The 24,423-nt window shown below is 32.0% G+C and overlaps 1 protein-coding gene across 2 annotated transcripts in view; it reads left to right on the top strand.

Moving 5' to 3' along the window:
• Pkn (serine/threonine-protein kinase N) overlaps positions 1-24,423 on the top strand; it is a 157,002-nt gene that overhangs the window by 19,610 nt on the left and 112,969 nt on the right. For both annotated transcript variants that reach the window (XM_035377398.2, XM_035377399.2), the window contains exon 3: positions 16,664-16,776. In XM_035377398.2, coding sequence (XP_035233289.1) covers positions 16,664-16,776 — 113 coding nt within the window. The remainder of the gene's footprint in view (positions 1-16,663; positions 16,777-24,423) is intronic.

The raw sequence follows: 24,423 nt of genomic DNA, 5'->3' as shown, positions 1-24,423 counted from the left end.
TTGAATAGCAAAAAGTATGGTAAACTGTTATGTTGACATTACCAGGGTTGCCACGCTACCTGGAAAACCGGGAGAACCGGGAAAAGTCAGGGAATTCGAAAATTGACCAAAAAATTCAGGGAAAAGTCAGGGAATTTAAGTATTTTTGTCAAAATCTGGAAAAGTCAGGGAAGTTCATACAATGATCCCGCCAAAAAAAGCGATTTTTGCGCCGACGTCGGAAGAGATAACTTTTTTGGCGAATTGCCTATCACGTGAGTGTCTGCTGGCATAGAGCCAATTTTCGCAGCTCCAATTTGATTGCCTTTTAGAAAGGCAAAGCAAGTTTCCCGCAACTTTTGGTTTCCAGTATTCTCGACAATCGCATGTGCAGTGCATGAACTAAAGAAAGTACCTGTTCTCGTATAAAACAAAATGGGTTTAATCTTAGTATACGGTACCATGGAGGTAGGAATCAAAGAATATGTATTGTAAAGAAGGAAAACCTCTCTGCAACAGACGTGGCTCCGTTCCATCATAGAGGGAAACAGCTGTGCATGCGTGATATATCTGCCGCCAAAGCTGGAAACCGGTGTCGAAGTTCGAAGGTCACGTTATCAAGAGTTCATTAAATGAATATCCTTTAAAATTTCTTTAACCACTTGCGCTAAAAAGACGTGCCACGCACGTCGAGATGTTTTTGTCTCAAACTGCGAGCGACGTGAACACCACGTCGATAAGCATTTATCGCAAAAATGAAAATAACATGGTGCACACGTCGCCTAACAACGAGATTGTTTATTTCTCGAGTTACAGCTCTGGATTGCACTCGCAGATGCGGAGCGGCGTAAATGAGACACTTTACCACTTGCTATATTGTAGCGCACGGCACAAGAAAATATTTTTTGGCGCAAGTAAATTAATTCATAGGTTAGTAATTTTCAGGGGGGGGGGAACTATGAAAATCCGTTTTTAAAATTATTGCGAAAAACGGATTTTCGTAGCTTTCTTTTTGTCAAAGAACGTTTCTTCTTAACACGTTTCTCAATTTCCGGTACACATCGCGGAGAGGGAAATTCTGGCCGCCAGGTTCCGTCGCCAAATCCCTTGGCAAATTTTCCCTCCGCATTCTAGCGGCGTAATAGCATTTTACTTGTATGGAAAATTTTCTTCTTTACATAGACCAAAGAATTAGAGATTCTTTGCATAGACGTTTTTTGGTTAAAATAATCTCCATGTATGGATTTGGCGACATGATGATGCGCAGTAAACGGGTCATTTTGGTCTTGGCGACAATTTTCAAAATCGTGCCAAAGCCTTACCGTATACTAGAATTTTACCGCAAAATCTTTTAAAACTTTTCTTTTTAATAAATACCTTGCCATTTTGCAGTAAAATAAAAAATAGTAATCTGTCATCTAGGCTAACCATGTAATATAACTATATTCGCTAAAATATCGTTGACTATTCTAATTCAATTTTTAAGTAATTATCTTTATTTTTGTTATTCGTATAATTTAATGATGCTTCTTCCCTCTAAATTTATTAATTATTAGTAAATAATATTTCTAAATTTCAGGAAATTTTCTCTGGCATAATCTTGAAATTAATTCTAGCAGTATGATGACATACCATCACGAAATTTAATGCACATATTTTTTTTCTTATGTATGCTGCGAACTAAATATAAAATACCTCAATTTATTAAAATAGATTTCTTTGTTTCGTTTAGCTGCAGAATGTTTGCAAAAAAAGCCTTATTTTATTCCAGATTGGGAAGATTCTAATCTCAATCTTCAATGGAGAAAACAACAACTATTATAATTATATTTGTGTTTTCAAGTGTTAAGGTGCTTTTTAAGAACATACCTCACACAAATGAAATTTACCTAAAATCTAACCTAACTATTTAGCATTGCGTTGTGATTTATAAGGACCAGATTAGCCTCGTGTTGAACTGGTGATGATCATGAGTAATAATTAAATAAAACATACATTTGTTATCCAATGTATATATCTTAAATTTTATTAAGTTTCTTAAGTGGAAAAGTAAACAAAATTATCAAACCAAGTATACCAAGAATAATTAAGAATAAATGTCCTCTGGGATTTATTGAATAATTAGTGAATTTGCTACACAATACAAGTAATACCATAATTTACCTCTTAGCGTAGTCAACGTACGTTACGCGGATAGACTGGAATTGTCTTGAAACGCACCTGGAAAACCTGGAAAAGTCAGGGGAATTTCATTCTCCTGTTTGAGTGGCAACCCTGCATTACACTTGGCGATGATTACAGATTTAAGTTAAATGCGCTAAGAAAAGTTGACGTAGAAAAATTTATCAAAAATATCCTTCCATATGCTAAAAACAGGTTTTGTTAATGGTACTCATAGACCAGTAGATTACATTTAGTGCTATTTGAATTGAGAATAACTGATTTGTTATTCATGTAAACCCAGAACTGACAGCAGAGCTCGTATGGCCCCACTGAGCAGCAGAATTTAGGAAAAACAAAATTTTTAGAATTTAGAGAAGCACCAAGCAGCAAAATAAACAGTAGATTTAATTTTTACAATTTAGAGAAAGCACTGGGATCTAAAATTTAAGGGCGGCAAAAGTTTAGAGCTTAGGGAGGCACTGAAATGTGCAAATTTATTTATTAAGGACTTGGATAAGCCTTAACCTATTAAATGTCAAGTTATTTTGATGATTCTGGTGCATAAATTGTCAATTTTTTTTTTATTTCAAAAATTAAATGTTTGCCTCGCAGTCAAAAAAAAAAAAAAAAAAATGCCGCGCACTTTGAACTTTAACCTCTATCCTTTGAAACCTTAATAAAATGCTGCCATCTGTTGAACTGAAGCCGAAATAAACTTCTCACGATATATATTTGGGTATAACAATACGATGCACTCAAAAAAAAAATTAGCCCGAGTAATATTCGGGCGTGACATTTTGGAATACCAGTGCTGTGCTTGAGATTATTTCGGGTATGACAGTTAAAAGGTTATGTGCAAAAAATAGACGTAAGTATAATCAATAACTAAATTAATACAATTCTGGCTTAACTGCTTTAGTGCGCGATAGAAGCAAGACAAAATTTAGTGGAAGAACTTGTCTTTCGTTCTCATAATACATAGCCAATAATATATAATGGATGCTATTAAGTTCAACGCAATCTGCAACATTAACTGAAATAGATAATTAGATAATTTTAGCTTAGCTTATACCGTCTGTTATACATTAAATGTGCATGTGTAAACGTATTATGCACATGCGTAAATGTATTACACGCATGCGTCAACGCATTATGTGTTGATGCATGCGCAGAAAGTTTGTAGCTTTTAGGTCCGGATTATAGATCATTCTGGATTATGGGTGTCCGGATTAACGACTTTTGACTGTATACCAGATTGCCCTGTTGCTTAACTTTCTGATTTTATCCAGCTTATTATTTTTTGAAGGCTGTTATTATTACAACAATTTTATGAAAATTAAAGATTTAACTTCTGATTATGTCAAAAAAACGTTTTTAATTTGGGAGCTGCAAAAGGAATTACATTCTGACACCTCACTTGCAGTGAATAAAAAGAAAAATTATTCGTTATGCTAGAAGTGACGATCATGAGAAAATGATGATTGGAATGGGCCAGACAGCGTCGCAGTCAGTGTCGAGGGTGTGCCATTGTGGGAAACAGAGTTAATGGCTCATGCCAAAATATTTCACTAAGAAATAAGCTTAAAAAGTAAGACTATTAAAAATTTTAGGTGAAAGCTGCTGAACTATTTGCAGATGAATTTACTGAACTCATTAAAATTAAAAAGTTATCTCCAGAACAAACTTACAACGCTGATGAAACTGGTCGTTTTTTGGCAATATGTACCGCAAAATACCTTGGCAACCTCTACAGAAAAGGCTCCAACTGGTGTCAAAGATTCCAAAGTGAGACTAAGAATTTTATCATGCGCAAATGCTGCAGGAACATACAAGTGTAAACGTTTCGTAATGGGAAAAATTACATGAGCTTGAGCGTTTAAAGGAGTAAAGAATTTCTTCGTTATAAATTTTGAAAATAAAAGAGCATGGATGAGTCAAGTGTTAATGAATGATTGGTTTGAAAATCACTACATACCTGATGCTCTATAACCTTTGAAATCTGTTCATTTACCTGATGCCGCAAAAATTGTCCTGATTGTATAGAAAACTGTTCGGCTTTTATTTCACTTAAATTTTTAGTCAAAGATATTGTATCCACATTATGCTTTCCTCCAAATTGTACGGCCATCATTCAGCCTATGGATATCGTAATAGTGCGTGTTCTGGAATGGAAATATAAAATAGCATTTTTCAAATCAATGTTGAATTTCTTGAATAATGGCAAGATTTTTTAAGAGTTTTTGAAATAATTTGGCATAAAAAATCTGCTGTGTGGAATACTTAAGCTCATGGGAGAATGTGTCTCCAAATACTTTAAAAAATCCTTGGCATAATTTATGGCCAGCTACTATATTTCATGGTGAGGATGATGAAAATGATAGTTGTGAATCTGAAGGCTTTTGAATATCGCAAACCAAAGGTGAAATTGTCCAATTAATGGATTTTGTAAAGAAATGTGGTGAGGCGGTAATAAATGAAGATGATGTAATAGAAGTTTTTCATTGCGATGACAATGTCCCAATCATCAATAAATTAATGGACAGTGAAATGTGTAGTATGATTCTAGATTCAGAAAATACCACTACCGACAGTGAAGAAAGTGACAGAGAGGTTACTGAAAACGAAAATATTTTGATTGATAAGTTGGTCGGAATTTTCGGCACAGCAATTACAAGTCTTGAGCAATGGGCAGCAAACTGAACAAGAAATTCTGTCTGTCTATGGAATTAAAGAGAAAGTATTAGCACGAAAATTTAAGCAATTAAACAACTTATATTGAAAGAAATGTTTCATAAAGTAAACAAATAAATATTAAGCCTTTTTTTGTAAATTTTGACACCCTTTAGATCATAAATACTTCATTATTTCATAAATCATGATTTCATAATTTTAATTTTCTAATTTCCACATGCCATCTTACTACATTTAAACTGATGATCTAATATCTGGAAAAATCCCAAATCTGGAATCAACGAAGTACAGACGAGTCTGAATCGCGGACTTAGTACTGTATTGTTACGTGTGTATAGGTTCGTACTAGATTAAATGCACAAGTCCGATAAAAGGTTAATAAAACTTATTCTTATCAAAAGAAATATAACAGAACACTGGAATTTTCATCAGAGATATTCAAACAAGTGTTCATAATATCACACAATATAATCAGTAGTTATACTTCAAACTACTAAAAATGTTAAAATACAATGCAGTGCAAAGCGTTATCAAAAGAGAAAGCTAAGTCAGATATCCGAGTTCACGCGGAACTAAATAAATTACAATAACAGTGACTAAGCAACTCAGGTGAGATGTCTCTTTCTGACTTTTAAATAATTGTCAACCGGTCTCGCGAGATATTTCTAGTATTTTTCTGCTTCTTGAGATTTCTGAAAACCAATAAGAGGATGGAATTACGGTTTCGACTAACAGAGTAGTCAATTGTATCAAAACAAATTAAAGAGATATCAATTTATTCAATGTTAAATGCATGTGCTCCTGTATTTGGAACTACTCTGATATGCGCCCTCAAGTCGCCAAATTTCTCGCCAAATGTTTTTGGCGAGAAACTTTACGCTGCCATATTACTATCTAAATTTTTTGTTTGCATTTCGAACTTTAAGCCTAAAATGTCTCCAAAAACACTGTTTTCGCACATGCAAAAACAACGTTTTGAACACACGATTTAAGCTAAAAATCCGAAACAAAAACAAAAAACTTAGATAGCAAAAACGTAAAGTTTCTAACCAAAAATATTTGACAAGAATCCATGTACACAGCAACATGTTTTAACTTAAAAAAACATCTACGAATGGCACACTGTAGGCAATGAACGAATCTACGAACTACGCACACCTCGCTTAATAAATTAACATAACAACAATAAATTTCAAAGAATACCATGTACACAGCGTTCTGTTTCAACTTTAAAAAACATCTACGAATTGCACAATCTACACTAAAAACAAATCAAGAAAATAAACTAAAATAAATTTCAGACAATTCAAAAAACAACAATAAAAACGGAATTTCATACAAAAAAACAATGAATATAACATTCTACAAAATAAAAACAATAAAATAAAATGCACTTACTATAATGAAAGCTTCTTTTAAAAGCAGAAATATCTTTCCCCCCCTGTCTTCTCAGATACAGAGCATACAAGGTCCAAAATGCATTCGTTAATAAAATTCGCCAGTCACACAACGTCTGTGAAGAAAACTTCCACGATTTTGCTATATCACATGCCTTCCTACGATTCAAAATTTCGAAAGTAACAATAAAAACTTCCTCCAACGTTAACTTGAAACCCCGCTGAAACCCACATACTTTATTAGCAACAATTTTACTGCAAACCCGCACAAGTCTATCAGAAACACCATTTTTAGTCCGAGTTCCCATATCAGCTCCGCATTTCGGACACATCAAACTCCGTTTTAAAAGTCCCGACTCCCACAGAAATTCCAAAAATACACTTCATAAATACATCCGTGAACAAAAGACTCGTTAACAACTCCAACATCGTACCTTTTCATACTAAATTTACTTTGCATACAATCTAAAATACGCGGCTGAAACCTTCCCACCACGTCTTTCATCGCAACATAGGCCATTTCAAAAACACACGCGAGACGAACCAACTAGCAATTATTAAACTACTCCACCAAAAGATTTTTCAACGTTGACATGGTTGTTATACAACACGCAATCGCGCCAAAAACCAGCGCAAAACACATATCGCCACATTTGGTGAAATTAGGGCGTTTATCAGAGTTGTACCCTGTATTTTTACTTTACTGCCATAGCTTTCTCGTGAAATTTGTCCTGCGCTGTGTTGCATGGGGACATACAAGATTCATAATTCTTCTAAAATTAGTTATTGTAGCGTAAGCACATCCGAGATGGATGAATGATCAGACTAGAGTTGTTTTAAATATTTATTTTAAAACTTAACAAAACTTCTGGATTAAATAAAAGTAAAACATTATTATAATACAGCCATATCATACAAAACTTCTGCTTGATGCGGATTTGAACAGTCGCTCGGCGCGATTTACCTACAACATCTCTCTAAGTATAATTCTTTACACCAAGACCTCTTCCCTTCCTTTTACGCTATTGTAGCAAGCAAACCGCACAGGGGGTGTCCTTACGAGTTCCTTTGTTGAATTACCTTCCGTTCATTTAGCGGACACTAGGTGATAGTTCGCAAGGAAACCGCAAAACGGCGGTGTCCGCAATGCACTTCCTTTGGTAATTACCTGATGATTAGTTCTCTTGAGAACAGGAAGTCCTCTAATTTAAAAACCAAAAATGAGGATCGCTACACTATCTAAAAACTAAATTCATAACAATATTAAATTTAAATACTTTCTTTTCTATTATATACACATGAACTCAAAATTTTAGGAAGAAAATCTAAAATAAATTTTAAAAAAATTGAGATGAAAACTTTAATTTTGAATAACATTTACAAATTAATTGCACTACTGTTATAATATTTGAGAAGGTAAAAAAAATCTCATTTATTTTTAATGCATTGCATCCTAAAGAGAAAAAGAAAACCGCATTGTAATATATGTATTTATGCAACTGATGAAATGTATACTTACAGACTGTTGACTTTCAACTGGAACTAAAAACTATTACTGTCCAAACTTATAATATAGTTTATGATACAAAAAGATAAATTATACTGAAATGTTATTAAAGAAAAATATTTTACTTTCTTATATTTAAGTAAACATAATTTTACTTAATTTAAAGTCATAAATAGTTTTTGGAAGAATTTCATTTACCTTTGACCTTTCGGTGTTACCAATAGTACTTGCATTCTAGAAATGTATGTATTTTTAAAAAGATCTTTCACTGATTGTAAATGCCCATTTTATTCAGTTACTTGCGTTTTCAAGTGCTTTATAAACTCAGCAATGTCCAGAAAATAATTTCATGCAAACGTGGAAGCTACTGCCTTAACGGTATGCTGCTATACATTAAATTTAGTAAGATTTCATATTTTGCAGAGCAGCTGTATAATGTACATTTTCAAAATAAAATTTCCTTTCTGAATTATAAATTCAAACATGACAATACATATTCTATTTTATTCCTGTATCCCAATTAAAAAAACACATTATGAAAATGTGCATTTAAATATAGTATTTACTATAAAGTAAGTGGATTAATTACAAATAAACACTCAAAAATTAAGTAAAACAAAAATATACTACTTTGTATGAACACCAGTCTTTTAAACAGGATCAGGACACACATTTTGAACAAAAAGCTTTTGTTCTTCACCAGCTGCAAAGGATCCAACTTTCATCTGATAAAGAAATAAAGCTTTTTGTTTGAAAAGCATGTCCTGCTCATATTTGTAAGTTTGGTGTTCATACAAAGTAGTATATTTTTATTTTAAGTGGATTAATGCTTTTTTTTTTTATTTATTTAAATTATTTTTTCTAAAGTATATCAGGAACAAGTACCAAAAATCACCTACTCAAAATGGTAGTCAAGTATATTCCAAATTTCCTATTTTTGATTTGTGAATAAGTAATGAGCTTTTTAAAACAAAAACACGCAATTTGGGCGAAATATAGAAACAAGGTATTACTATATACTACATGAATAACTTTAATGGACCATGGAAATCTTTACGAAATATTATGAAGCAAAACGATATTACAGTTAAAAATTCTCTCTCTCTCCCCCTTTTTTAATGCTATTTAAAATATGGTAAATTTTTCACATCATATTTTTTCAATTATGATAAATTTCTAACAGCATCTTAAATGAGACAGAATTATAATCCAGATTATTTTTATTGTAATTGATTTTATAGAAAATAATGATAAAGCACTGAGCTTTATAAAAGTAATCTGATTTTTAAAATAATGCTGTTTAAATGTTTATATTCAATATTGCATGAATCAAGATTTTCAGCTTTTTTTTTAACAAAGTAAACATATCGCACAATCTTTTCTCAATAATTTAATAATAATAGCATTTTTCTTTTTTTTTTATTGCTGGCAGTACTTGTTTACGAAATCAAAAAACGCATACGACTTCGCAAAAAAAGGTTAGCGCCAATTGCCGCAGCTTTCTATTTCATTGGAGTACACGGAAAAAGAATATAAAATTTAATTATTTGTAAAGCGTGATTCCAGTAAATAGTGTCACAGTATTTAATACATTTTGATGCTAATAATACATGCTGAAAATGTCATATACAGCGGCAATTTTCTCATACAATATGGCTGAAACTTTCCAACCAATTCAACAGAGATGGTAAAAGGACAAAAATACTGGAAATAAAATAATAAATCATGCAGTTTTAACTTACCTATGAAAGGTTACAAGTCCTCCTTTTACAAAACTTTCTTTACATCCATAAGCACTGTAGCAGATAACAATTTTTTATTAAATTTTATGTGTCCAAGCAGAGCAGCAGTCTTTCGTCCCATAGAAATCAAAGTATTTCTGGACTTTCGGAATTCGACCAGCAGTTACGTGACACTAATGCTGGAACTGGTTGGAGGTTGCAAATACGCTCTCTACCAGTATATATCTCGTTGTTTAATCCTAGTATACGGTACTATGGAGGTTCATGTATTCTATTCTAACCTCCGTCTGTGGTACACACGGGATTTAGCGACTTTATGATAAGCAGTAAACAGATAATTTTGGTGTTGGTGACAATTTTCAAAATCTTTCCAAGGGCATCGAAGTGTTATACTACTAGGATTTTACCGCAAAATCTTTTAAACACATTTTTTTCTTTTTAATAAATGCCTTATTTGTCATTTTGCAGTAAAATAAAAAATTGTAATTAGTCATCCAAGCTAACCATTTAATATAAATATATTCGCTAAATTATCGTTAAATATTCTAATTCATTTTAAAAGTTTTTTTAATGTTACCTATATCATTTAATGTTGCTTCTTTCCTCTAAGTTGATATATTATTAGTAAATAATACTTTCAAATTTCAAGAAATTTTCTCTGGCATAATCCTGAAACTAATTCTAGCAGTATGATGACATACTATCATGAAATTTAATGCACATATTTTTTGCTTATGTATGCTGCTGAATAAATATAAAATACCTGAATTTATTTAAAAATATCATTAAATAGATTTCTTTCTTTAATTGCAAAATGTCAGAAAAAAAAAAAAAAAAAAAAAAAAAAAAAGACATTTTTTTAATCCAGGTTGGGCATCTTCTGTGGAAAAAAATAACTCCTATTGTAGTTATCCTGCAAGAACTCTCACCGGTTATGACATGCCCAATCCATTTTCATTCAATGTTTTGTTACTTTCTTCTTATCAGATTAAGCCAGAATTTCGTGTAGCTGTATTCAAAGGCACATTCTTTCAGCAGGGGAAAAACTAGTTCAGCTCTAAAAATAGATTTTGAGATACAGGTGTCTCAGGGGTATGTCATACCCGTGCTAGTCCTCGCATCAGTCAGATCTTTCCTTTTTTCTGACAGCTTAGTGAATTATGACGCGCTATTTGAATTATGACGAAGAAAATGAATATTTTCAACACCTTATCGAGACGTTTCTAGTGATGATGAACCTATATCTGATGATAGAGTTGCCTCTGAAGAAGGACTGAATACTGTAGCAATTATGATTCTTGCCCAGTTATGAAATTGAGATAAAAACAGATGATGAAAGTTCATTGTCAACAACTGATTTTTATATTGGTAAAGATAAAGTTACAAAATGGCAGAAGAAAAAATACCGGCAAAATGTTAGGAAGCCTTCAAGGAATATAATTAGCAAGCTTACAGGTAATACAGCTTATTCAAGAGATGTCGCTTCTCCCCTAGATGCATGGAATGTTTTCTGTTTTATGAAATCAGGCAATATATATGCCCAAAAAGCTTAACATCAAGATATTTGCACTAGCAAATTCTAGAGTATTTTATACCTGGAATATGGAAATTTATGCCGGTCAACTCGATGGACCATTCAAAATAGACTGTAGCTTGAAATGCATTGTGATGTGGTTGATGACACAGCTTTTCAATTCTGGACGCAACTTGACAACTGACAATTGGTATATGGGATATGAGCTAGTGCAAGAACTTTTGAAAAATAAACTTACAATGGTTGAAACACTTAGACAAAATATAAGAGAAATACCGCCTGGATTTTTGGAGAAAAAAGGAGCTGTACGCTTCAGTTTTTGGATTTAAAAATGAAACAACAATTGTTTCGTATTCTGCAAAAAAGAACAATAATGTAGTTATGTTATTCATAATTCATACTGGTGATAAAATAGACGAAACCACCATAAAATTGAAACAAAAAACGAATGTCATCACGCTTTATAATCTTACGAAAGGAGCTGTGGACGTTGTTGACAAAATGGCTCCAGTATACACTACAGCGAGTATATGAAATCGCTGGCCAATGGTTATTTTATTATATATGTTGAATGCTGTTATTAATGTTAGGATTTGTTGATGTCCATGAAACATCCTACCACACAGTTCAGAAGCAAACGTTTCTTTTTGAAAACACGGGAACTCGTTCTTTCAGAGCAATACAGAAACCGTAAGCCTGAAACTTCTAAGCACTTCCAAGGAACTGGAAATCGATAATAGTGAACTGCCTGTATAAAAAAATCTCAAAGCATATCATAAACAATGTGCATTTTGTCCATGTAATAAGGACAGAAAATCAAGATTTATGTGCCAAAAATGTGAAATAAATCTGTATTGAACATCAGTATGTAGTTTGTGAAAATTGTCTTTAAATGTGTGTGTATGCATAATTAAATTCACTAAAATTCTTTAATGTATTATTTTATAATATTTAATTACATAAGGTTTGCTTATAAACAGTATTAATTGATATTTCAATAGCAGAAATGAACTAGGGCATGAGATACCCGGTGCAAGTTTTCATGCTCGAAAATGGGTGCATGTTCTCGCAGGTTATAATGGGGGGATTATATATATTGAATATATGTATATAATCATAAGTAATTGGTGAATTTTTGTGTTTTTAAGTGGTAACATAATTAATTTACCTCTTAGAACAGCTAATGTGCATTATGCGGATAGACTGGAATTTTCTTAAAACACACCTGGAAAAGTCAGGAAATTTCATTCTCCCGTTTGAGTGGCAACCCTGATGAAATTCTGCAATATTAACCAATTGTCATGCCTGAAATAATCTCGGGCACAGCAATGGTATTCCAAAATGTCACGCCCGAATATTACTTGGGCTAATTTCTTTTGAGTGCATCGTATTGTTATACCCGAATATATATCATGAGAATTTTATTTCAGCTTCAATTCAACAGATGGCAGCATTTTATTGAAGGTTTCAAGGATAGAGATTAAAGTTCAAAGTGCGCGGCATTTTTTTGATTTTTTGATTGCAAGGCAAACATTTCATTTTTGGAATAAAAAAAATTGACAATTTTTGCACCCAAACCATCAAAATAACTTGACAGTTAAAAGGTTAATATACCCATTCTTTTAAATACAGAAGCAAATACCTTAATAAATTTAAATTTCAAGCTAGGCATAACTTAACCTAGAATGCTTTGAAGTGGTAAAATTTTCTCACTGCATGAATTTTAACTTTCTTTAAAAAATCTGGTTCCTTAGGAAATCTGTATGCTGACATGTTAGGGCATCATTATAATTTCCTTGGCATAATGACATGCAATACTTTAAAAGCTAATACACAGGCTGTTCGCACATTTTTTTAGACTATTTTGGTAAGCGGTAATAAAACATCGTTTGCTGAAAAAGAAGTAATTGCGATTGTACTATGTTTTTAAAAGTCAAAATTATCGTCTGTGACTTGAAAGTTTTGTTTATATTCAAAAGGGCGAATTTAACAAAGCAGTGGTTCGAAGGCTACATTTACGCTCTTTCCGAAGAGAAATATGCATACTCCGTTATCCAAAAATGATGTGAGAGTCATGGTTTTGGGATATCTAAAGTGTCGATAGGTAATATCATCAACAAGAAAGGAAAAAAAAAAAAAAAACGTTAAATTGGAGCCTCAAGTGGGACAAAAATTCCAAACAAGTATCCAAGGAAGAAACGGACATCTTCGACTATTGCAAAGGTACATTGTTTAATGTTAAAAGAAAATCCCCCTAGTCAAAGGACAGTTGCAAAATCATTAAAATGCTTGGTGTCCACTGTAAACAAAATGATAAACGTTGATTTAAATCTTAAGAAAGCAAAAAAGCGCAATGTGCATCGTCTTCTTCCAAAGCATATCGCTCAATGTAGGACACGCTGCAGAATTCTGTATGAGAAACACTTATCTAAAGAAAAATGGAAAACCATTGTCACAATAGATGAAGCAGGGGTGTATTTAAATGATTGTAACAAAAAAAGAGCCATTTATTATCATAAAAGGGGAAGGAAAAATATTTAAGTACATGGTTCAAAGAATCGAAAGAAAGTTTTTCTAAGAGATTCAGGATTGTTGCTGGTTTTTTTTTATAATGGCAAGTTAAAAATAAAGAGAGTGCAAAATAATGTCAAGATTAGCTCCAAATACTATCAGGAACATATTTTATCGCCAATTTTTCTGAATGAAATACCATCGCTTTACCCACAGTGCCATCAATCTGTGAGACTCCATCAGGACAAAGCTAGCAGTCACACATCAAAATCCACTGTAAATTTCCCAAAAGAAATGGAACAGAAAACTGGTATGAAGGCCATACCCTTCACTGATATTCCTACTAAATCTCCGATGTGTCACCTATGGATTTTTGTGCTTTCGGACTTTTAAAAACTGCATTATCCAAACGTTGTCTTAAAACCCTAACAGGACTCTGGAAAGCTGTTCGGGAGGAATGGGATAGAATACCTCTTCTGCCACTTCAAAAGGCATTATTATCCTGGAAATTGTGGTGTCGAAAGATAGTTCAGAATAAGGGATGTCAAATAGAACATTTAAAACACAAGAATTTTATGTAATTTAGTTTTGTGAATACGATATACACCATCTAAAAAATGTGTGAACCGCCTCTGTATATTGAGCCTTCAGTAGGAAGGGCTTTTGTTTAAGAAAGTATTGGGAATGTGCAAGTTTCAAATGTCATCACAATCCGTGCAGTCGCTGCTTTAACAAGGAAATACGTAAAAAGTGCAGAATTTCTCTTCTTGATCATGATCAGTAAAAATGTCTAACTATTTATATGTTATTAGAGAAACTAGACTGAATGACTAGTCTTTATGTGATTTTAGTCATATATTTTATTTTGAAACTTCAAGGGGGGGGAAATCCTTGGTGGCGTAACAGCCCTATGCCTACAATGCCCCAAAACCGTGACCGTGGGCCCCGGGGTACATAAACATATGCCCTGAACATTGTCGCAGGACCCCCAGTGTTTAGTCCCCAAGTGAACTTGGTACTCATTTTATCGACCCAAAAGGTGTAAATTAAGGGATGAAAGTCTGAGTTGACCTTGCCCAGCCCAAGGATTGAACCCCAGACCTGTGGTGCTGCTGTGCAGTGCGCTAGCCATTGCGCCACCGGGCCTCATTTTGAAACTTAATTAGTGTTCAATTTCTTCAATAAAAATGGATGCGACTGTTTTCATGAAAGGTGATTCGTAAAGGTTAATAAGACTTAACCATTGGATTATGTGGTTTCACTTATTAAATTTTTTCAATAAATATACTGAAAATGCTTTTGAAACCTTAGACTAATTTGAAAACATTAACAGACAAATTATATAGTCTTCATTTTGTGAAGTATTTGTTTTATTAAAAGTAAGGTTCTTTGGATAAATTTGGAAATTTTCAATTTTGTTAAAATTATTAAATCATCGAGTTTATCTGTATGTATGAACATAGTAAATTAAATCTTTTTTAAAGTGTGTTGGAATGTAAATTCTTTAATAAATCAAGATAGTTGCAAAGACTTGTTGACGTGTGAGCTTTTTTTGAGATTTCTCGTACTTGCTTAAAAGTTGATTTTGGAATTTAATGTTGTTGTTAAAAATAGTGCAGTTAAGTAAGGTTTTTCATTTAATCCATAGTCTAGAACTGTTAGCATAGCAGGAAAGATTTTAGGTAGATCATGTAGGCTAGTATAGATTTCTTCTAGTGGAAGTGAAGTATATAAGTTTTCAAAGTCATAGCAGTTGATTTACGGGTGCACCTTATGTGCCAGACATAAAAACAGTAGATTAAAAATAATGAAAAATCAGTATACAAAATCAGATTTTTACATGTACCTAAATGCTGTTTATTTAAAAGAAATGACATACCTTATAAACTTTTTTTCAGTTTCCATTCCAGTCCATTTTTTTTTTTTTCAGTTTGCACCTAGAATAATTCACTTGGTCAAACTTTGTAATTTATAGCAACCTATTTTCCTTTCCTTTTTTTCATTGCAGATGAGCGGGGGAAAAAGTCATCGTTCATACTTTCAAATAATTTTAACAAAGTGCTGAAACCATGTTTGGCATTATTATCGCTTATAACAAACATGCCAAATTTCAAAATGCCCCAATAGGTAAATTCATGTATATTTTAGAAAATTGTGAATAAAAAAACTCTTAATTTTTTGCAGGTGTGGCTAGAAAAACATCTACCTTAAGATGATGACAAAAATTTAATAAGTTATAATTCAAACTTTTTTTGAAAAATTTATAAAAATTATTTAAAAATACAAATTTAAAAAATAAATCATAAAAAAATGGGTGAATTTTATTTGGATTGAACCCAAATTTCGAAATGTGAAAGGAAGAATCAAATAAGTTTAATAAGAAAAGAGATATTGACCAAATTCAATGAACATTGAGGAGCTAAAGTTTTAAGAGCTAATTTGTTAAAAACTACTCTTGCGATTTTTATTAAACTTGGCAGTTTGGCATAATTTGAGTCGTAGAATCGAAATGTGGGAAAAAATTGGCAAGTCATTTCAGGAAAAGTATGAGAACAATGGTATATATAAATCTAATACATATCTTAAGTCTTGCATTCGAGGAGTGGAAAACAGAATTTGAATTTCGTAAATCGGAATAGTAGAACGGGAGATACAGAACTGACGCATTTTTTTTTTTTGCATAGTGTACATCTTGATTATGGAGTATAAGACAAAGGAAAAAAAAAAAAAAAAAAATATTACAGAAACTAAATGTGTTTCTTCTAATGCATAATAAATAAAAAATGTGTTTGAAAATTCAGTTCAACTAAAATTAGTTAATTATAAATACTTTCTGACGTAAACAATTATAATTAAGTGCAGCAAATTATTGTGACCAAATAATGTTCATAAAAAAGGAAAATACGAAAATTGGTGATGGTATAACTTTTAAGAGTAAAAGCAACTTTTATTGTGCCATCTGTATACATTATTTCAAAAAGTAATTATGAAATATTCTACATGTATTGAAAACTGTATAGTATATTTTATGTTTTATAGTAAAAAATATGTAAATGTTTGTGAATTTGATATTGTTAGGTTATTTTTAGTTTATTGAAAAAATGTTAAATGAATTGTACTTTGTTATTTTGTATCATAGAAAGCTGTGTAATTTCACCAGACAACTATGAAAGAGAACCTTTTGAAGTTCCCCTATCAACATCAGGGCAAAGGTTAAAGTCAATGGAAAAGCAACTTAATATTGAACAAAAGGTATTATTGCTTTATATATGTATACATATATTAATAAAGTAAATTGAAAATTTAGACCGGATATAATATTCAGCTTGAGATAATTTCTGAATTGATAAGTTAATAAAATCTAAATTATTCTGTAAAAGGAATAAGTTTTTCCTTATTTTTTCATAATGGTTTATTGCTTTTGCATAATAATTTATTACTTATTTTCCCAATTCCTTATTCCAAGTCGAATATGTATTAATTTTTTGATTTATTTTGCTAATATTGCGATTAATTTTTGCAGCTTATAATGCATAATTGATTATTGGTTTAGAACTTGTTCATTAGTGTATTTAATTACTTTTGTTGATTTTGAAGAAGTTCCTTCTTGAGTATATGTATTGATTGCTAGCATTTCTGCCATTAAGAATGTTTTTGGATACTGCTCATTTGTGATAGAAAATTTTCATCAGTTCCATTAATCAAAATAAAAAGGGTGTGACCTTTGAGAGCAAATTTTATTTGCAGGGGGGGGGGAATCTTTGGCATTCAAAACTTGGCCAAAAACTTGACATTAATAACTTTCTCATTTTTGCATAGAAAAAAATTACAAAATGCTGTCAGCAGTTGTTTACAAAAATCAGCATAACTCAGCATTAAAGTAAAATAATAACCTCTTAATAAAATCACAGATTTTTAAAATCAGAGCCAATGACATCAATTTTGATAATGAAATTATTATCAAATGAATACAATATCATTATTAAATAAATGCTTTATAAAGTCAGTGCTACTTTATAAAAATGAAATTGCTTGTAAAATTGTAAAGTCTAACTCCAGGTTTGTACGGTACAAAGTGTGAGATCTGGACGTCAAATATCCAGAATGATCTATAATCCTTACCTCAAAGTCACCAACAATCTTTTTCTTTTTTTGGTATGCTTTATTGCATACGAATCTGTTTATAATAAAACATGTGAAGAGTCCTGACTCTTAATTTCATTTTGGCAGTAAATGAAATGCCTCGTTATTGAAGAAATGATTTTAGCATAAATTTGTGTGATCAGTAATTTTGCTCCGTAACTGCATATCTACTTGGCGTACATCTCAAGCCGAAACATTCTACTTGGAAACAACACCTACTAATATTTTATATCCCTGATGCCAACCAAGAAAATCATTATTTATTATATTTTGCTTTCATTACTGCATGTTTATCAACACGTGGCAACTTGAGTAATGACTGCTGCAGCGAAGCCTAAAAAAATTTTTTTATATCCTTGTACGAAATAAAAGAAGTAGTGTAACCTGAAAAATTTCAGGTATCATATTTCAACAATAATGTCCATTTTGACTGCTATCGAATGCAATTTAACAATGTTTTTTGGGTGACATCTGTGCATAAGGACAGCATAAAGTACTCTTTTTCCCAAATTGGATTGTAAAATGGATTCAGAAGAGATCTTTTTATGATGTTTGTGCCTATGTATGCTTGCATATGTCTCATGTAACTCAAAAATGAACCTTGAAATTTTGCATATAGGAATGCTATAACATGCAGTTGTGCACCGTCCTTTTTAGTTGAAATTCACCGCACCAAAAGTACATACAGTACAAAGTCTGAGATCCGAACTCATCGGGTCTTCCGAGATTTCAGATATGGGATTTTTCCGGATATTAGATCATCAGTTTAAGTCTAGTAAAATGGCATGTAGAAATAATAAAATTAAAAATATGAAATTGTGATTTATGAAATAATGAAGCATTTATGATCTAAAGGATATAAATATTTAGAAAAAAGCTTAATATTTATGTGTTTACTTTATTAAACATTTCTTTCAAGTTGTTTAAGTTGTTTTGTTTTTTATGCTAATACTTTCTCTTTAATTCTACAAGACAGACATAATTTTGGTAAAATCCTAGTATAGTACAAAGTCTTTAATCCGAACGATCTATAATCCGGACCTCAAAGTTTAAACTTTCTGCGCATGCGTAAACGCATAATGCATTTCCGCATGCGCATAATACCTTTACGCATGCACATAATGCGTTTATGCATGCATGTATAATATGTTTACGCATGCATGTTTAATATGTTTATGCATGCACGTTTAATGTATAATGGACAGTATAAGCTAGGCTAAAATTATCTAATTATCTATTTCAATTAATGTTGCAGATTGCGTTGTTTCTTAATCTTCGAATTGGATCCAGCTTATTATTTTTTGCAGATTATTAGAGCAATTTTATAAAAAGTAAGCTTGAACTTTCGATTATGTCAAAAAAAGTTTCCGATTCTAGAGCTGCCAAAGGATCTACAAAGCAAAAGCATGTTTCGATGTACTGCTTCCGATAGTGAAGAAAGTGACAGAGAGGTTATTGAAAAAGAAAAAATTTCGATTGACAAGTTAGTCGGTATTCTCGACACAGCAATTACAGCACTTGAACAGTGGAACTGAACAAGAAATTATGTCTGTTTATAGAATTAAAGAGAAAGTATTACCACAAAAAACAAAGCAACTTAAACAACTTAAAAGTATATGGAAGAAATGTTTAATAAAGTAAGCAAATAAATATTAAGCTTTTTTTTTTTTTTTTTTTTTTTTTTGTAAATTTTGATACCCTTTAGATCATAAGTGCTCTTTATTTCATAAAATACGATTTCATATTTTTAATTTTATAATTTCTGCCCACCATCTTACCAGAATTGATGATCTATAATCCAGAAAAACCCCTAATCCGGAATCCCCAAAGTCCCGACGAGTCCAGATTAAAGACTTTGTACTGTATCCTAGTATAAAACACACAGTAGAACACATTTAAAGCATAATTACTGCTTTATTTTACTAATATTAAATAAATGAAATAAAAGATAAATTAAGGTGAAAGAGAATAGTACAGCTGGTAACCTCACAATTAAAGTCTCAGTCCATTTGAAACTTAGCAAAATGGTCAGTTTCACCAGTTTTGTTGTTTTTTTGCCAAGTGAGACCAGAAGTAAACTTTCAGTTTTGTGCACTGAAAAATCTATCTTCTTGCCCACTGGCCGAATTGCTTGTTTTGTGTAGAAACTTTTAATTTTAATTCTGAAAATTATTTTTTTATATTGTTTTGACTGCATTTGTTGTTTTATGTTTTTCCATATTTTTAAATTTTTAATGAAGGTATTTTGAGTTTTTATGCCTCACCGCAAAGTGAGAACTGAATTAATTGAATCAGAAATATATCTTTAATTAAATTTGAGGAAATAAGTTTAAATGAAATGCAGCAAACAACGTGTATAATTTAATAGGTCATACAAGAAATTCATGTGGTATCCATATCAGATTTTTTTATGTTAGTAATTGAATAACAAAGAGTATGGTAACCTTTTCTGTTAACATTATGCTTAGCAATGATTACAGATTTAATGTGCTAACTGATGCTGTCAAGAAAACATTTGACAAAAATTTCTTTCCATGTGCTAAAAAGAGATTTTGTTAATGATACTCATAGGCCAAAAGATTATATTTAATGCTATTTGACCCACAGAGACTGCACCAGGCAGTAAGATATATAGCACCTGCCTTCTACAAGCTTTAAGTATATGTGTGAATCTATTTATTAAGGACTCAGCCTTAAGTATGTGCAAGAGATATATGTAAATGTAATTCAGGCGTAATCGTCTCAGTGTGCATTAGAAGCAAGACAAAATTTAGTTGAATAACTTGTCTTTCGTCACCAATCTCATGATATATGGCCAATAATGTATAGTGGATGCTATTAAGCTGGGCTAAAATTATACTTTACTGATTCCAAGGAATTTCAGTTAATGTAGCAAATTGTGCTGTTTGTTTACTTTCTGATTTGATCCAGTTTATTATTTTTTGTGGGCTGTTATTTATTGCAGTAATTTTAGGAAAATTAAATTTTAAACTTTCAGTTATATCGAAAAGAGTATACGGATCTGCAAAGCGAAAACATGTTTCATTCAGAGTCAAAAAAAAAAAAAAAAAGAATTACTGCAAAAAACTGGATAAAGGTATATTAGTCTCAAAATAATGTGTGGATTATGGCAGTGGAAATTCAACTGTATATCACATAAAGAAATAAATAAATAAAAAGGGGAGAACATTTAGAAGTTTTTCGTGGATTCGGACACCACACTCGCAAAGACTAACAAAAAAATTATTTGTTATGCTAAAAGTGATGATCATGACAAAGTGATGATTGAATGGGTCAGATAGCATTGCAGCGAGGGTATGCCATTGATGGGTCCAATGCTAATGGCTAAAGCCAAAATATTTCATGAAACAGTGAACTTAAAATCTGAGTGCGCATGTTTAGGTTGCTTAACCAAATTTAAAAATTGCCATGGTATAAGGCAATTAAAAATTTCAGGTTAAAAAGCTTCAGCTGATACTGAAGCTGCTGAACTATTCACATTTGAATTCATTGAATTCATTAATGTGAAAAGTTATCTCCGGACTTATTTACAACACTGATGTAACTGGTGTGTTTTGTCAATATATACCATGAAATACCTTGGCAACCTCTACAGAAAATGCTCCAAATGGTGTCAAAGATTCCAAAGCGAGACTAACAATTTTAGCATGCACAAGTGCTGCAGGAATGCACAAGTGTAAACTTTAAATAATTGGAAAAAATATACGACCTCGAGCATTTAAAGGAGTAAAGATGTTTCCCATTATATATCATTGAAATAAAAGAGCATGGATGACATGAGCATTAATGAATGATTGGTTTGAAAATCATTTCATACCCGAGGCTTGGCAGCATTTGAATTCAATTGGTTTACCTGATGACACAAAAATTGACATGATTGTAAACAAGTGTTCGACTCGTACTTCAGTCAAAGTTTTATTGAAAGATAATGCATCTGTATAATTATTTCCTGCAAATTGTACATCCATCATTCAACCTATGGATATCGGAATAGTGCGTGCACTGAAGTGCAAATAGAAAATAGTATTTTTAAAATCCATGTTAAATTTCTTTAATAATGGCAAAACTATTGAAGACTTTTGGAAATATTTAGTATAAAATCTGCTGTGTGGAGCATCACAAGATCATTTGAGGATGTGTCTCCAGATATTTTAAAAAATGTGTGGCATATTTTAAAAAATGTTTGCCATAATTTATGGTGAAGATGATAGTTGTGAATTTGAAGTTTTTGGGATATATCAAACCAAAGGTGAAATTTTCCAATTAATGGATTTTGTAAAGAAATGTGAAGAAGTGGTAACAGACGAAGATGATATAACAGAAGTTTCTGATTATGAGGACAGCCCCAATCACCAATCAATTAACGGATAGCAAAATCTCTATAAGTTCTGTATCCAAAAAATATTGCTACCAGTAGTAATGAAAGTGATAGAGAGGTATTGAAAACAAAAAATTTCAATTGACAAATTAGTCAGAATTCGCAACACAGCAATTACAGGACTTGAACAATAGAACTTCGAAACTGACCAAGGAATTATGTCTGAATTAAAAAGAAAGTATTAGCACAATAAAAGAAGCATCTTCAACGACTTACATTGAAAGAAATGTTTAATAAAGTAAATAAATATTAAACTTTTTTTGTAAATTTTGATACCCTTTAGATCATAAATGCTTCATTATTACATAAATCACGATTTTGTATTTTTAATTTTATAATCCCTACACATTATCTAAGATTTAAACTGATCTAATATCCGGAAAAATCCCAAATCTGGAGTCGGTGAAGTTCCGACGAGTCTGGATCTCGGAATTTATACTGTATTTCAAGTTTAGTGATTTTGTTCAAAGGGGATTCATGTTCACACATGGAAGTGCAAATGCTAGAATCTTCATATCTGGAATTATCAAAACCCTGCTTTAAAATTGATTCAGCTTTACATGGGGAACTGCAAATGTTAGAATTTTCTTATCTGGACTAATCATGGGTGGGGATGGGTCACAAGAGATTTGTCAAACTCGGTTCAGACCAGTTGAGGGAAAGGGGGAAAAGACATGAGGGAGAATCTGTATAAAAAATAGTCTGTTTTTGCTCATACACTTTGTTTAGTTCATCTAACCATATCATGCTTTTGTTGTGGATATATGTTGTATGTCTCAAAATGTCCAAAATCAAGAACTTAAGCTTTATCTTTTAAATAAAGAAGAATTGTTGAAGCAATATCATACTTTACCAGAATGCAGACTACATGAAGCTTCTGTACAGCCTTGAATTTCATAATCTGCATTATGCAGTTTGTTGAAAAAAAGGCAGGCAGTTTTGGATGAACTGATGGCAAGTGCAGATGTCTCATTTAATGGAAAGCTAGGTGAAAGTCTACTGATGTGGAAACTGCCTTCTTGGGGTGGTTTTAAAATGCCAGGAATGCCACAATGTCGCGAGAAATTGCGTATCAGAAAGTAACAAACAGAATTCGTCAAAATGCTGGGAGAGGAGTCCTTACCGTTAGATGGCTCGCAAGATGGAAAGAAGGAAACAATATCGTTCTGAGAAAATTACATTGAGAGATACAAGATGCAGACTCTAATGAAGCCAATAACTGGATAGAAAAGAATTTATGTGGACTTTTGGAAAAATACAACCCACATCATATTTTTTACACTGGTGAGATTGGTCTGTTTTATCGAGGCCTACGTCAACACACTTTAATATTTAAAAAGTGAGTTGTCAGCTGGCTGTAAAAGAATGGTGCTTTTGCAGTATTAATTTATAATATGGATGGAACAGTTAAAAAGACTCCCATAGTTAACAAGGCAAGCAAAAACTCTCGCTGTCCGAAGGGCATCCAACATTCACCTGTGACTTATTACAGTAATAAAAATGCTTGAATGATGAGCAGTATTTTTAGTGATTTTCTTGCAAAGTGGGATTAAGAATTAAGCAAGAAAATGTGGCACTCTTGTTAGAAAATTGTGTTTCCCATGCAACTGATCTCTCCTTGAAGAACATAAAATTAGTTTTCCCAAGTACTGATATGACTTCGATTCTTCAGCCATTAGATCAGGATGTTAGAAAAGCATTCAAAAGTCATTACAGTAAGGAAGTGGCTCAAAATGTTATTAATGAAATTGACACGAGATGCAGTTTATTCCTCAAAGAAAATTAAGTTGATTTTTCTCTTAGATGCCAGGCATATTATTTTAAATATGAGGCATGGAATAACTTTGCAAACAATTTCATATTGTTTTAAACTGCCGGTTTCCATCCAGAGCAAATTTCTGGAAACTCTCAAAATGTGCCAGAAGGCAAGGGGGACAATGAAGAAATGCATGATGAAACTTTCTTTAAATATTTGGAAATCGATGAAAATATCCAGATTTGCTACGAAAAGAGTGATGCAGAGATTATCGAAGTTATCAGAGAAAATTAAGGAATTAGTGAAAATGAAAGTGAGTTTGAAAATGAAAATCCCTATCTTGTACCCACAACAGCATAGTGTCAATAAGCATTAAAATTTTTGAAAAGAATGCTCGTACTTAGGAGGTGGAGATATAGAAAGTTACAGGCTGTGTAATATCTCAGAGACCACCATTGAAAAGCTGCTAACAATCAATATGCAACAAACTCGATAAATTTTAAAATAATGTTTGATTATGCTTACATATTATATTAATCTGTGTAACATTTTGAAATAACGAGTTTTTCTGAATTAAGATGGCTTTTGTCATTCACAGAAA

The sequence above is a fragment of the Stegodyphus dumicola genome, chromosome 4, assembly GCF_044657685.1.
Source record: "Stegodyphus dumicola isolate Sdum_Otavi_A_Nest chromosome 4, ASM4465768v1".
NCBI lineage: Eukaryota > Metazoa > Arthropoda > Arachnida > Araneae > Eresidae > Stegodyphus > Stegodyphus dumicola.
The sequence above is the reverse complement of the archived record's forward strand: the minus strand, read 5'-3'. Positions and strand labels throughout refer to the sequence as shown.